Here is a 14,299-nt window from a genome sequence, read left to right as displayed (position 1 = left end):
TTGCCTCATCCTGAGGGGGTGATGCCCCCCCCAAAAAAAGAAACCGAGACACGTGTTTATGGTCGGTGCAACAATATGTGAACAATGTGCAGCTTTAAGGAGATTCTGTGACTCGCGGATTGGCTGGAGAGGACAGAAAGATATCCTCTGCTCGTCCTGCAGGGTGTGCCGCTTTATGCATATGGATGGGGGGGGGCTAGTTTGAGAGAGCTACTTTAAATGAGATGACCGTTTTCTAAAGCGTTCATACAGCAGAGGAGAAGATGGAAAGAGCTGGGAGAGGAAAACAAAAGAGGAGAAGGAATCAAATAATTGACAAGAGCCCAGAGGAGAATCAAGGGAGGGAAACAAAGGGAGGAAAGAAGGATGGAGGGAAGAAAGGAGGCCGAAACAGAGGAGAGCTTAGCGTGATAATTCAGATGGGAGAAAGGGAGGAAGTGGTTGACATGAAACTGTGAATCCCTGCACGCATCTATTTCAGCACCGGACAGCTCCGGTAAAAATAGATCCCCTTCGAGGCCCCATTGCCCTGGAGACACACCGATAACCATCTTCTCTCCGTTCCTCTCCGATTGTTTTCTTAATTTAGGGAGCATCCACGGTTCAGCGACAACACTGCGGGAGGAAAGCGGGCATTTTTCTCACGGTGGCATCGATACGCTCCGGGGCAGGAGCTCGTCTCGGGTCTGGGATCACAGCCCTGCTACAGATCCGGCATCAGTCACTGGGCTGGAAAGAATATCCCTTATTTATATACATCAGGGACAAGCCTGCTGGAGATGGCTCTAATGTGCGTGTGTGTGTGTGTGCGTGTGTGTGTGTGCACACAGGTCTGCATGCCGGGCTGCTTCCATTGTAAGTGAGCATTAAGTAGCCTTGTGGGGAAGCTAATGCACCTGAGAGCCCTGAAATCTATAACCATCATCTCCATCTTCCTGATATTACCGGAACCGTCTCCGACGCTGCTCCAGGGAGAGCTTTCCCCACGCCGCTATAGGGAGAGAGGAGGAGGAGGAGGAGGAGGAGGAGGAGAGCTTTCCCCACGCCGCTATGGCAGAGGCACGGAGAGAGGAGGAGGAGGAGGAGGAGGAGGAGAGCTTTCCCCACGCCGCTATAGGGAGAGAGGAGGAGGAGGAGGAGGAGGAGGAGGAGGAGGAGGTTTGGGTTTAAGGCAAGAGGAGAGATGAATAATCTAATGAGATTATAAATTATTGTCGGTATACCTGAACCGTCGCGCTGCGTTTTCTTTTTTTAACCAGCACACGCGAGCAACGTGAAGAGAAAGTCCCCCCCCCCCCCCCCCCCATTGCCTCCTGTAACCGGGGCCCCTCCGGTGAGGAAGACCCTCCGCGCGCGCTTTTACGCCTCCCGCTTGTGTTTGAGATGAGGAGCGCGTCCTCCGCCGCCACACGGGCTGCAGCTCCGCGCCGTGCACGCCGGTCCGGCGGTCCAGTGCCGCAGCTTCCACGGGCTGCACCGGGGAGACGCGGACCTGCATCCTAAAGCCAATCGGGTCTCTCCAACCCCCCCCCCCTCTCTCTCCCTCTCTCTCTCCCTCTCTCTCTCTGTTTTTATCCTCCACCTCATTGCAGTCTTATCACGTCCCCCCCCCCCCCTCTCTTCCATCCACGCTCCCTCCCTCCCTCCCTCCCTCCCCATCCGCTACAGGAGGAGAGAGGGAGAAGAAGTGCGGCTGGATGTGAACGACATGTCGACAGTCTAAAGTGTTCTCTCGGTCGTTCCCTGAATCTTTAGCGGCGGACTGAGTGAGTATCCCCCGCATCCCGGCTCTGCGAAGCGTCGCTGCGTGGATCAAAGAGGCTGGTGGTGGTGGGGGGCGGGGGGGGGGGGGGGGGGTGCTGCTGCCGGATTGCGTTACTCTGCTGGTAAACGTCTTCATGAATTCCGTTAATGACTTGGCTGTTTAACTGGTCATGCTTTAATTCTTCCAACTATAACAATTTGCGCGCTGTGATTTCATGGGCTAATTAATTTCCTTGGAAGGCTGGGGGCTATCCAGGCTGATGCCCCCCCCCCTTACATTTGATCAGTGATATGTGCGGGTCTGCTCCGGGAGTTAAACCCAATGTGGAGCTTCCCGTGTCTCCTGGCGGACGGAGAGGACGGGAGAGGTAGACACTGGAATTATGTGACATGAATAATGTGCTGAAGAATAAGCAGATCTGAGTGACCGTCATCGCTAGCTGGAGTGCGTCAACGTGGACGGTCCAGAGGGGGGGACACTCAGAGGGACAAGGGGACCAGGAAATGCCACACCTGAGCTAGGCCTGCTTTTTAAGGACAGGTAGGAGCTTTAGATTCCGTGTTGTCATCATAAGTTCTGGTGCCATTAACGCTGATCCAGGACGAGCTGCCATGCCGTTTCTTATAAAGGAGGCCGAACCGAGGAGGGGTCCCCGCGGTCCACTTGGACCCGGTACCGATCTCCTCTTTTCAGGGGGAGTGGGGGCTGCATTGGATTGGGCTGGTTCTTGTGTAACTTGAGTGAATGGTGGAAGGGATGGTTTGTTATGAGAGAACAGGCGGATCAACACAATGGTTTGACCTTTCTGGCATTGTTTTACGCACACACACACACACACACACACACACACACACTCTCTCTCTCTCTCGCCGTGTCTCTGCGAGGCGGGCGTACTTTGTGTGCAGGGCGAGAACACAGCTTTGATGTAATCAATATCAGATTTCATCTGTTTCTCTGTGCGCTCTCATCCCGAGCGGCGATCCAACTCCTCTCCGGCCTCACCTGTTTCCTCTCTCTCTGCGCCTCCTCCTCCTCCTACTCCTCCGAGGTCATTACTCGTCCTTTACCCGTCTGTCTCCGCTTCACTCCACTCCTTCACCGTGTCCCCGTTTCCTCCTCCTCCGCCTCTTCCTGCTCCTCTTGTTGTCTCCACCCCTCCCTTCATCATAATCGTCTCTGATTGCTCTCCGTCTCCCGGGTGGGGTGTTTTCTGCCGCCGCCTCCTTGTCTAACTCGCTGATGGTGGGTTATCGCGGTGTGATTACCGCGTTCACACGTGGCGGTGTTCCACGCTGGATGAACAGATCGTGATGCCTCATCCAATTCAGATCTCATTATGACTTGAGAGGAAACATCCCATGCTCTCACCTCAGCTGTTCTTCCTTTCTTTTCTGTTGTTTTTGTTGCCAGGGCAACCGTAACGTTGATGCCATTGTGTATCTATTGCCTCCTCATCCTCACGCCGTCGCCTTCAGATCGGGGCTTTTGAACATTTGCAGGAGTTGGGGTTGCTTTCTTAAAATTGGGAACGGGATTGCGGCTGTTGACCCAACAGACCCGTCTGATTGATATTATGGGATGCTTTGTGGTGTCTGATTGCAGCAGTTCATTGGACAGATGCATTTTGAATCTGATTTGCATCCACCTATATATCGCAAACATTAAAACAACACACGCGTGACATTTCTGCTTCACCGGGCATTTGAGAGTAAAGATGAAAGATGAATATATCACAAGCTCCCACTCCTCCTCCTCCTCCTCCTCCTCCGCACACTTGTCCAAAAAGGCACACGGAAACAGACATGAGATTCACAGGTGAACTAACCCACATGTGAACATATGTTTTGCATTTTCCGTGTCGGAATTCCAACATTTTTACTCTTTGGGAGGAACTGAGCGACTGTTTTGCTCATGATGAAGCCTAAAGCCTCGTGTTCCTGCTCCGGATGCATCTTGCTGTAAACTGTGACCCCTGCTTGGTTTCATGTAGCTCTCTCCCTGTGGGGCTCCGGTCTGTGTGATTTCACTTTTGTTTACTGACTACTTTAGTATGCTAGTGATGTCTCATCAATCTGATTCATCCTGAACTGACTTCTGCTGTTGCCTCCCTGGCAGTTAGCCCTCTTTTGAGTCTGTGTGTGTGTGTGTGTGCGTGCAGTGTGTGACGGGCCGATGCAGGGCGGTAGCCCCAGGCTGCTGAGCTGAGTGGGAGCAGCGGGAGGATGCAGTGGGTTGCTGTGACAGTGGCCCTGGGGTGTGTGTGTCTTTCCTGGGCGTCACACACCCCCACCCCCACCTCTACACACACCCCTCTCGTGGACAACTCGGAGGAGGAAGTGGACGAGCCGTGCTTCGAGCCGTGCACGTGCGAGGTCAAAGAAGGCGTGCTCCACGTGCACTGTGATGGGCGGAGCTTCACCAATGCCAGCCAGGTACTGTCCCGTGTTCTCTTACCTTGCCTGCAGCGCACGTCGTCTTCAGTCTAATATCCGACCTCTAATGTGGCTCACGGCTAATTAATGTCATTAATACGATAACTAATCAGACCTATAATTAATCTTTCAGGTGTCACACTCGTGGGTCCGCCCTTTCAAACTCAACCTCCAGAGGAACTCTCTGAGGCGTCTCTATAGCAACGGGTTTCAGCACCTTGGCAACGCAGTGTCGATAAACCTCGGCAACAATGCGCTCCAGGACATCCGAGTGGGAGCCTTTCACGGATTGGCCAAACTGAGGCGCCTGTACCTCCACGAGAACAAGCTGGAGGTCTTCAGAAATGACACCTTTGTCGGTTTAGAGGCTCTGGAATACCTCCAGGTAGGCTTTGGAATTTAATCCGCCTGATTATGCACCATTGACGGGTTACTGAGGAAGTCGCCCCAGATTACAATAGATAAGGGACGCCGCGACAGTCGTAGGCGACGGCTAGCCGGCGGCGAGAGTCAAAGAATCATCAAGAGATCTTTGTGCTTTCCCAAACAGGGAGCGCCTCAGTTTTCCTGCTGCTGTTTTTCCCAATTCCAGCAATTCTAAGTTCATCACATTTTCTCTTCTACCTGCAGGCCGACTACAACGTGATCAAACGAATCGACAGTGGCGCCCTGAGGTTCCTCTTCAAGCTCCGCGTTCTCATCCTCAACGACAACCTGATCCCCGTCTTGCCTGCTCATCTCTTCAGGTTAGATTCTCAGTATTTCGCTGGAAATCTTGTGAAATATGGCGACAACGATCTGAAGAAATATCAGTGTCAGACACAATTAGCAAGTCGGCGCTGCTGTCGAATGAATGTTTCTGTGACAAACCATTTCGTATTATAAAAGCTGGATTAATCATCCTCATTCCTTCCTCTCCCTGCCCCAGATCCGTGTCTCTGACTCATCTGGACCTGCGGGGGAACCGTCTGAAGAGCCTGGCGTATGCCGGGACCCTGGAGTACGTTGGCCGCTCTCTGATGGAGCTACAGCTGGAGGAGAATCCCTGGAACTGTGCCTGCGAGGCGGTGCAACTCCAGCAGTGGCTGGGTCAGATCCCCTACACGGCGGTCGTCGGGGATGTCACCTGCGAATACCCCTTCCACCTTCACGGCAAGGACCTGAGGGAAATCCCCCGCAAGGAGTTGTGTGCCAACCTTCCGGACAAGGAGCTGCAAGCCGAGGCGGGCGGTCCATTGCAACCCCAACATTCGCCCCCAAACATGAAACCCAATTCCCACCCTGGGCGAGTCAGGCCAACCAGACCTTCTTCCATGGTCCACGGCTCCCGGCAGAACACTCACACCTCCTCTACTTCATCGCCCTCTTCCTCATCTGATCACAAGGACAGGGAGAGGCATCCGAGGCCGACTTTAAGGCCTCGGGCCTCCAGAATATCCCCAACAACTCGCTGCACCAACCACAACCCCCCCGTAGCCGGCTACCAAACAAGACCCCCCATACCCATCATTTGCCCCCTGGGCTGCACTTGCAACCTGCACATCACGGACTTGGGTCTGACCGTCAACTGCAAGGAGTTCGGGTTCCTCAACGTGTCCCAGCTCACACCTCGGCCTCTCAACGGCCGCAAGCTGTACTTGAGCGGAAACTTAATCCAGAGAATCTACCGCACGGACTTCTGGAATTTCTCCAGCCTCGACCTACTGCACCTGGGGAACAACCGCATCTCCTACCTTCAGGAGGGGGCCTTCTCCAGCCTGACCAGCCTGAGGAGCCTCTTCCTTAATGGGAACAATCTGGAGAGGCTCAGCCCACACATGTTTCTGGCGCTGCAGAATCTACGGTAGGACCCTTTACGTTTTGGATTACCTTCGCTGCACTTCCAACAAATTCATAAACTGGACCCACTTGACAGCTTAGGTATTGATAAATGTGTTTATTACCGTGTGGATATTTATTTGACCCCTTTAGAACATTCTGATTACGGCTGAAAGGAAGGGTCCCATTTTCTTCTGGGGGCGATTCATTTTTTAGTCACCTTGCTGTGTAATATGATGTGTGAGCCCTGAATGGGTTTTTGTAGTTAAAGAGGTGTTCCAGAAGCCGATGAGTTTGATTTTTGCGAGGAAAAGGGTTATTATAAGAAGACATCCGAATGATGGGGGTGTGTCATTGTCAGATTAAGCTCAGAATAACGTAGACAGCAGTTGTTGTGCTCTCTCAGCACATTGAATATCCTTCATCCTCTTTCGTTCCTCAATAAGGTTCAACCTCGGAGCCATTAATATGACTATTAATCATCACGGCGGTTGATCACAGTGTTGTCAACGTGACCTGGTGATCAATAGACTTTCATGTACTTTAGAGGTAAATCACATTTCATCTGAAAGTTAAGACAACCAGGCGATTTTATTGATGCTTGGCCACGCCTCATTTCATCCACCCGTCTCATAGTCCACCTCCAGATCCTTGGCGTGTATCTAGAGGTGCTGTAACGCTCCTCTCCTCTCTTTAGGTACCTCTATTTTGAGTACAACAAGATCCAGGAAATAGATCCTGGCACCTTCGACTCCATGTCGTCCCTCCAGCTGCTGTTCCTCAACGCCAACCTGCTGCAGAGCCTCCCTCTCGGCGTGTTCTCCGGAGTCAATCTGGCTCGCCTCAATCTGAGAAACAACCACCTCCATCAGCTTCCCCTGGCGGGCGTGTTGGAGCACCTCACCGTACTGGTGCAGGTCGGTGCAAAATCCATTCGCTGCATTACTGGCAGAGTTTCGTCACGTCTGCGTCCGTGAAAACGGATCCAGATCTTCTAACACGTTGGTGTGTGTGTGTGAATGAGTCAGATTGTCGGCCTGGGGGTTTTGGCGAATTAAGGCCAAACGTGCAGTTTGCTGAGCGACAGCGGGTTGGAGAAAAATGGAGATGTTTGAATTAGATCGCCCCTGTTGATTTACTAAACCATGTGCATAATTACACGGATAATGTTTGATTCAAATATCTGATAGTTTGTCACAGCTGGATGAAATAAAGAGAACCGTACCCTCCCACGTTTTCCGCCGTCATTCTGCATCCTCCCTTGTTTCCACAGCTCGGCGATGGCACGTGGGACCACAGTTGCGCCTCAGGTATTCTAATTTGAAAATTGTAATTGACTCGATTTGCATAAGCAGTCTTCATAATTCAGGAGGTAAAGCGGAGAAAGCTGAACACCTCAAGTTTTCCAGAGTGGTTTTAATTCAGGCGACTCTGAACAGACTGCACAAGCAGATGCGTCGGACCACACCTCGCATATCCGACTGCAGCATCGTGTAACGGGTTGCTGTACACAATGAGCCCATTGCAACTAAACCTGGAGCATTAGATCTAATTTTATATTTTTATCCAGCCTCCGCTCACTTCAGCAATTTGAGCTTTTCATAGACAGCCAGAGTGGAATGAGGTAAGGTGGGTGTGGATTAGCCTGAATGTCATTGTGAATTTCCATTTTGCATTGCTCTTGAAAGAATCCAGATTGTAGGAAGAGTGAATGAGGACGGCGGTTCAGGTACCGCCTCGGAACGTTTGCACGAGGGAAGGAAGGCGCTTGTGCAGCGGAGTAGAACTGCTTTGTGTCTGTGCCGTTGCATTGCTCCCAGGTCCAAACGTGTTAAAGCATTCATCTGCGCAGTCACCGCTGAGGTGCCCAAATCGGCAGATTTACCAGGCGGTTATTTCTGTGGCAAATCCACACCAGCGCCGTCTGTGAACCGCAGGAAATAATGTGACAGTGAAATCACCTGTTGACTTCCTACTTGGCCCGTTTGAGGCCGGGGGACGTTGGATGTTTTTGGCACCGCCGTCTCATTTTGGAGCCAAAGCTTGCACAGTAAAACCAAAGGGTAACGCAGCAGGGTTGACGCTCGCGGCTGGTCTAAGAAGCAACCCATTTTGATAATGATGAAGCTGCAGCTTGCCAGAGTAAGGCCGTCATCGTCACCGCCCGGTGTAGGATTGTACGGTTGCATCATCTTACCTAGTGGAAACTGAAGTGTCTTTTCAATAAGCAGCAAACAGTGTTAAGTTACGTGAACTTGATGCCAGAAATACGTTCAGGAATACATATGTCGTTCTGGATGGAAACACAATCTGCACACTTGTAAGACGAAAACAACTCAGCATGTTTTCACTTTGCTGCCCTGTCAGCTGCAGCCGCCTGTTGTCTTAGATTAATTTAGTTTAGCCAAGCATAGTCGAGATAGGCAGAAAAACATGGTTCCATTTGATATGTAATCAACATACCGTGTGCTTACATGTTATGTCGGCATGAATCAGACGTGTGTTGCGTCTCACTTGCAGTCACTTGAATTTGAATGGCAGGTAACCGCCTCCACGTTTCGAACAGTCCCGCCATGCGGACCGGCGAATGCTAAGTCAAACCTCTTTACTATTTCCTGCATTCATTCTGATAAGTTTGTAAAAGCCACAGAAACAACCCTTATTTAATAAAAGTCTGTTGTAAGCAGTAACCAACTGGATTTAAGCTATCTTATATGTCTTAAATGACTGTTTGGAAAAATACTGCCTCAGAATGTCCAATTCTCTCATTAACGAACTGAATCTAACATCAACGTCCGGTCTGCAGCAGAGGTACTTCCTGTTCCTGTTGGAGATTTGTGAGGTCTTTCAGGGTCGATGCTAAGGAGGAGAGCGGATGTCAGGTATCTCGGACTGTCCAGTCAAGCGGAACTGATGCCGGTCTTAATGGTTTTAACACTGATTTGATTTGATTTAATTACATTCTAGGAAATGATGAATGGCGCGTCTCCTGCTTTTAGACGATTCTCAGCTGGCAGGTTTATTTCCTGCACAGTAAATATCTCCTGACCACAAATCAAACCAATGAATATGTTCATGGCCTGAAAACAGTTGTGATATTTTTTGTGACTAGCAGCCAATAATTTACTTAAACGTGCACAGCGCAGCAAAAACATCTCAATAACCCCCCCCCCGAAACATCAGGCTTTTAGAAGTCGTGGAGCTTGACGCGTCTTCTGGCAGGAATACCGACGGATCTTTTATTTCAGGACGGAAGATGGACGAGTCTCGTTATTTCTAATTTAGTAAATGCCAATAAAGTCAGTTTAAATGTATGCTGCGTGTAAAAGAAGATTGTATATAATGAAAATAGACTTTCATCATATTCTAGCAATATGTTTTACATAAATTAAATACATTTGACCTTCCCTGAATTATTCCAATAGGAATAGCTTCATTCCAGATATGTAACATAGATTTGTAGCGTTTGGTGTCGTAAAATTAGAAATAAATAGGGGAATTTGTCATTTTACAGTCATTTATAGAGAAGTAATAAATTCCATCACTATACAACAGGCAGGAAACGTGGATCCGCTTGAAGTACACATTTCATTTTCTTGTGTTTATTTATTTGTTTGTGATGTTTACATTCTTAGATGCCACTTTTACACTATTTTAACACCGACGATTGGGATATGTATCACGGCAGGTTTACAAGTCGGTGTTTGTTTCCTCCCCTCCGGAATAAAAGATCAAGCGCTCCTTTCAAGATTGGCCGTTGCCCCCGAGTTCAGCGATCACAGAGGCTGAGATAGCAATTCCTCGGCTGACAACGGCCTCAACGGACCAGAAACTCTTGGTCTTTGCTCTTTGCTATTACTGCAGCTATTTCTCCAGTTACATTAAACACAAACCGCTGGGTAGCGCAAGTTCAAGCTGATGTCTGGTTGGGAAATATAGGAAATCTATCTGAGGTTGAAGACGACGAGGCAGGCAGAGTGCACTACCAAAGTAAATTACAACGCTTCAAAAAAAATACCCTCCTGTAATCCACTCGGCATCGCACGCCGGTGAAAGCTAACAGTGTGTGATTGTCCATAAGTGAATTGCTTTGACTCACCCCTCTGACATCATCCCATCCCACAGAAGGCGATTCTGCGATAAACACGTTTCTCAGACAAACAGATTTGTTGAATGATTCGTTGATTCGCTTGCCAGGAGGAGGAGGCCTGGCGGGCCGAGGCTCAGGGGCGTCGACGATAAAAATCCTCACGGCGATGAAGAAATCCTTCTGTGGACAGTTTATGGGAACAAAGTGGAGCAACTCTGATGCCTGGCAGGATGACAGTAAAGTGGCCAACCGGAGCATCCCGCGTTTATCCCCTTTTGTCATTTCTTTATAACTCTTGAGTAAATTTTGGTCACCCGTAGCCGGATCTCTGAGCTCTGTCATAATGGTGAGGAACCACAAAAGCAAATTTACTTGTCAGATTCCACCCTAAACGGATTCCATTAATTCAGGCTAATCGTATTATTTTTTTGGTGTGTCTTCCGAGCTAAGATCCGAAGCAGCGAGCGCCGCACACGAAGCGGTAACATTTACAGACTGAAGTGCGCTCCCTCTTAATGAGGCTGGATCATTCACATGTTTGTAAGTGGGGGTTTACTGCAAGCTTTTGTGTGCACAAAAATTGCACAACGGTGTCATGCACCGGAAGCGTAGCCGTGACGAGCACCTGTCAAGCGAATTGAAGGGCTATAATGTCCCACATGACAAAGATGCACCTGACGAGTTGACAGCTAATCGTACACCGGGCGACCAGGTGTGCGATTGTTGGACACGTTGGGCAGATGCTCACTAAAGAGGGAGCAGAAAGCCCCCCCCCCCCAGGGATCCAAACACAAACAATATCCGGAATAAAATGCTCCAGGAATTTCAAACAGATGGAGGATTATAGCCACAGTCGTGAAACTGCGAAATACAAGCTGACATTTTGATTGTGCATTGTTTATTTTAAATGTCAGTGTGTTTTTAACAGACCTCCATCCGATCCGGACTGCAGCAGATTGTGTTTCTGCTCGTCCTCCGGTCACAATATGTGGAGATCAAACGTGCACGTAACCCCGCGGCGGGCCGATGCCAATAAAGCCAAGGAGCATCCTGTCGTTTGGGGGAGGGGGGGAGGCTCCCACAACAGCGATGCTGAATCATCTCAAAAGGCATCCATCTATTTCCCGGGAGATGGCCAAAGCAAATTACCATGACAACGTGTGACAGAGAATATCAGCTCTCATTGCCAAAGATATGGAACAGATCAGTTCTGCAGACAATGGCGCGCGATGTAAGTGATTCCCTTTGTGCATAATCTGCTTTAGCCGTTTCAGGGACTGGCAAAGTGAATATTTGAGTTTGTTTTAGGTCTAGAAAATGGATCCGCTGGCTCGCCTGTTGGATTACAGCGAGGCGGGGCAGTTGCATCGCCACACAACACTTGCAAGCGTAAAAACTGGTCCTCATTGTTACAGAATATTCCCATAATCCTCTGCGCCACATGTGTGACCAGGTTCTAGATAGGGCCAGGTGCATGCTGGGGACCGAGACGGCATGGTGCCCGTGTGGCGCCTCGTGGCCCGGATGACGTCATCAGTCAGGACTGTCCGTCGTGATGGGCGATGGCGAAGAGAACATGCATTGTCTTGTACTAGCGGTAGCTTGCAGCTAATTCAAGATACTCGAATAAAGCTAAACTATCTTTCTTTCAGTGTTGTGCCCTCCATGATGACATCACACTGTGGGGTTTCGTGTTTCTCCAGGTGGACCTGCAGCAGAACCCGTGGGAGTGCAACTGCGAGGCGGCTCCACTCAAGCGTTGGCTGGAGGGCCTCAGCGCCGTGGTGGTGATGGGAGAGGTGGTCTGCCATTCCCCGGAAAAGACCAAAGGCGTAGACCTCCGCTCCCTCTCCATGGATGTGCTCTGCCATGAGCTTGAAAACCTGGAGGAGCAGGAACAGGAGGAGCAGACGGCCACCTCTGCGGCGATAGACGGTGTCGTATCGGTCGGATACCCCGGAGCGGGACTGGGACCCCTGATCCCTGCAGGGAGGGATTCGATCCCTCTCTCGGTGTTGGTGCTCAGCCTGCTGGTGCTGTTCGTGTCGGCGTTCTTTGCAGCAGCAGCACTAATCGCCTACGCCCTGAGGAGGAGGGACAAGCTGCCGTTCCGTCGCCAGGGAGAGGTCGACTTGGCCGGCATCCAGATGGAGTGTGGGATATTCACCGAGCAGACGCACCACCACCATCACCACGGACTACCGGAGACTGAACACAACCACGTCTACGACACCATCTCCGCGCCGAAAGCTCCCAACCCGGCTGCGGCGTCGCACGTTTGTGGCAACCCCATCTACAAAGAGGAGCGGGAGGCGGCGGCGACGCAGCAAACGTTTGCAGCTTCCAAAGAGGGCGATGGAGGATACAGCCCGGCAGCCCAGACGGAAAGGGAGTGGACTCTGGAGGTGTCCTCGTCCCCCATCAACACCATCTCAGGAGCGATGGGACCCCTCGCCGGACTCCACGGGAACGGAATCCTCTGCCCCACCGTGATTGATAGCCAGGGCCCCACCCCTAAGGTGGAGCTGGTCGACTGCCTCTTCAGACTCCCCGCGCCCGAGTTCAGGGACCTGCCAGACAGGTACGCCAGGCCGCCGCCCCGCTACCCACACCCCGAGGACCCCCAACAGGACACCAGACAGGTGACCACCACCGCCAGCTCCTCGGTGGGTAGCGACATCAGCAGCCAGAGCGACCAGGCAGCAGGAGAGCAGAGATCCAGACTGAGGAACACTCCGGATTACATGGAGGTGCTGGACCGTTCCTACCAGTTCTAACATGCCACCGTCTTTCCTGCCCCCATTCCTCTGTTGTCTCCTCGTCATCTTCCTCACTGGGGATGAATCCTTCGGTAACAGTGACCCCTGTACAGAGGGCAGCGTGTTGGTTGGCGAGGATCACCCGATCCCAGGAACCACCCGGAGGTGAAACTTCAGCCGCAGCTACCACAGATTTCTTCCTTCTATTAAGCCTCGCAATCATAAATCACAGAGGCTCCGCCTGCATTCTGAGCGCCACGGCGAACAGGAGTGGCGGCGGCGATGGCGGGCATCGATGTTCATGTTATCACAAAGTCATAAGGTGAAGTCGTGGAACGAGCCAGGTGGATGTAAAGAAAGAAACGATGCAAGAGATGACTGACAGCAGCCAAGTGCCTTAGCAAAGAAAGCCAGCAGCGTGGTCCATGCTTATTTTTATATGAATACAGATCTATTTATGTAAACAATGCGGTTTGACTACTGACGGATTGGACGCCGGCGGAGACCGAAGCCCACCAGAAGCCGCCGAGTTAATGCATTTCCTGGATGAGCCAAAAATAACCATGTACCCGGTGTGGATGCAGTTCAGTTCATTCTCACATCCAGTTTGATTCATTCTGCTTGCTCGGTCGGTCCGTTGGGTGAAACGTAAAAGGTTTTGATTTTACTGCGGAAAGGATCTAAAAAAAGTTTGCATTGGATGCAGAGACAAACCCGAGGACGGCTGAGGAGGACAGTTTACCAATGAAGGCACTTTGGATTTCCTAATCAGACTTAATGTGCCCCCCACCCGAAAAAAAGGTTTTCTTTCACAGGACATTGTTGTTGTGTTGCTTTTTAAGCATTTCTCAGAGGAAATTTTAAAAGAAAGAAAAAATGGACACAAACCAGGATGACTGACACTTCTATCAACGATCAATTATTATCTTTTACGCAGGAGCCATATGCTTTCATCTCCTCCCAGTAGTCGAGGCCGTTGTGAATATATTTATTCTTAGTTTTGTGTACTCTCCTGTACAGGATCATGTTCTATAATGTATAGGATGATTCTGCATCTGGTTCAGCTTTCTCACCGCCAACCCACGAAATATAATAAAGGGTGCTACATGAAAAGAAGTTAATTATGCCAATAATTACTGCTGCAATCTGTGGCGAATCGACACGCGCAAATGTTCTGACCCCCATACACGCACATTTCTGTGCGGGCGGGGCCTGTAGGCCGGTCCGGACAGCTCGCTGCAGATTAAAGATGTGGGATCAATACCATTTATTTGTAAAAATGAGGACGTGTAAGTCTGGCTGCCCCCCCGGGCTAAGATTGTGGTTGGTCCATCTCTCTTCACCTCTGTTTCTGTTACTCAAAGATGTTTCTCCTTCCTCCTCTTCCTCTCCAGGTCTTCCTCACAGAGGCACATGCAGGTAGCTCGCGCTGAAG

The 14,299-nt window shown here is 50.6% G+C and overlaps 1 protein-coding gene across 1 annotated transcript; it reads left to right on the top strand.

Annotated features, from left to right (window-relative positions):
• The first annotated feature begins 3,987 nt into the window (after window positions 1–3,987).
• Window positions 3,988–12,882, top strand: LOC137907445 (SLIT and NTRK-like protein 3). The gene is made up of 6 exons (XM_068751783.1): window positions 3,988–4,197; window positions 4,331–4,582; window positions 4,828–4,943; window positions 5,126–6,040; window positions 6,713–6,932; window positions 11,809–12,882. Exons 1-6 carry the CDS (start codon window positions 3,988–3,990, stop codon window positions 12,880–12,882), a joined length of 2,787 nt encoding a protein of 928 aa, XP_068607884.1.
• The last annotated feature ends 1,417 nt before the right edge of the window (window positions 12,883–14,299 follow it).

Source organism: Brachionichthys hirsutus, chromosome 18 (assembly GCF_040956055.1).
Source record: "Brachionichthys hirsutus isolate HB-005 chromosome 18, CSIRO-AGI_Bhir_v1, whole genome shotgun sequence".
NCBI lineage: Eukaryota > Metazoa > Chordata > Actinopteri > Lophiiformes > Brachionichthyidae > Brachionichthys > Brachionichthys hirsutus.
This window is presented reverse-complemented; position numbering and strand designations above follow the sequence as displayed.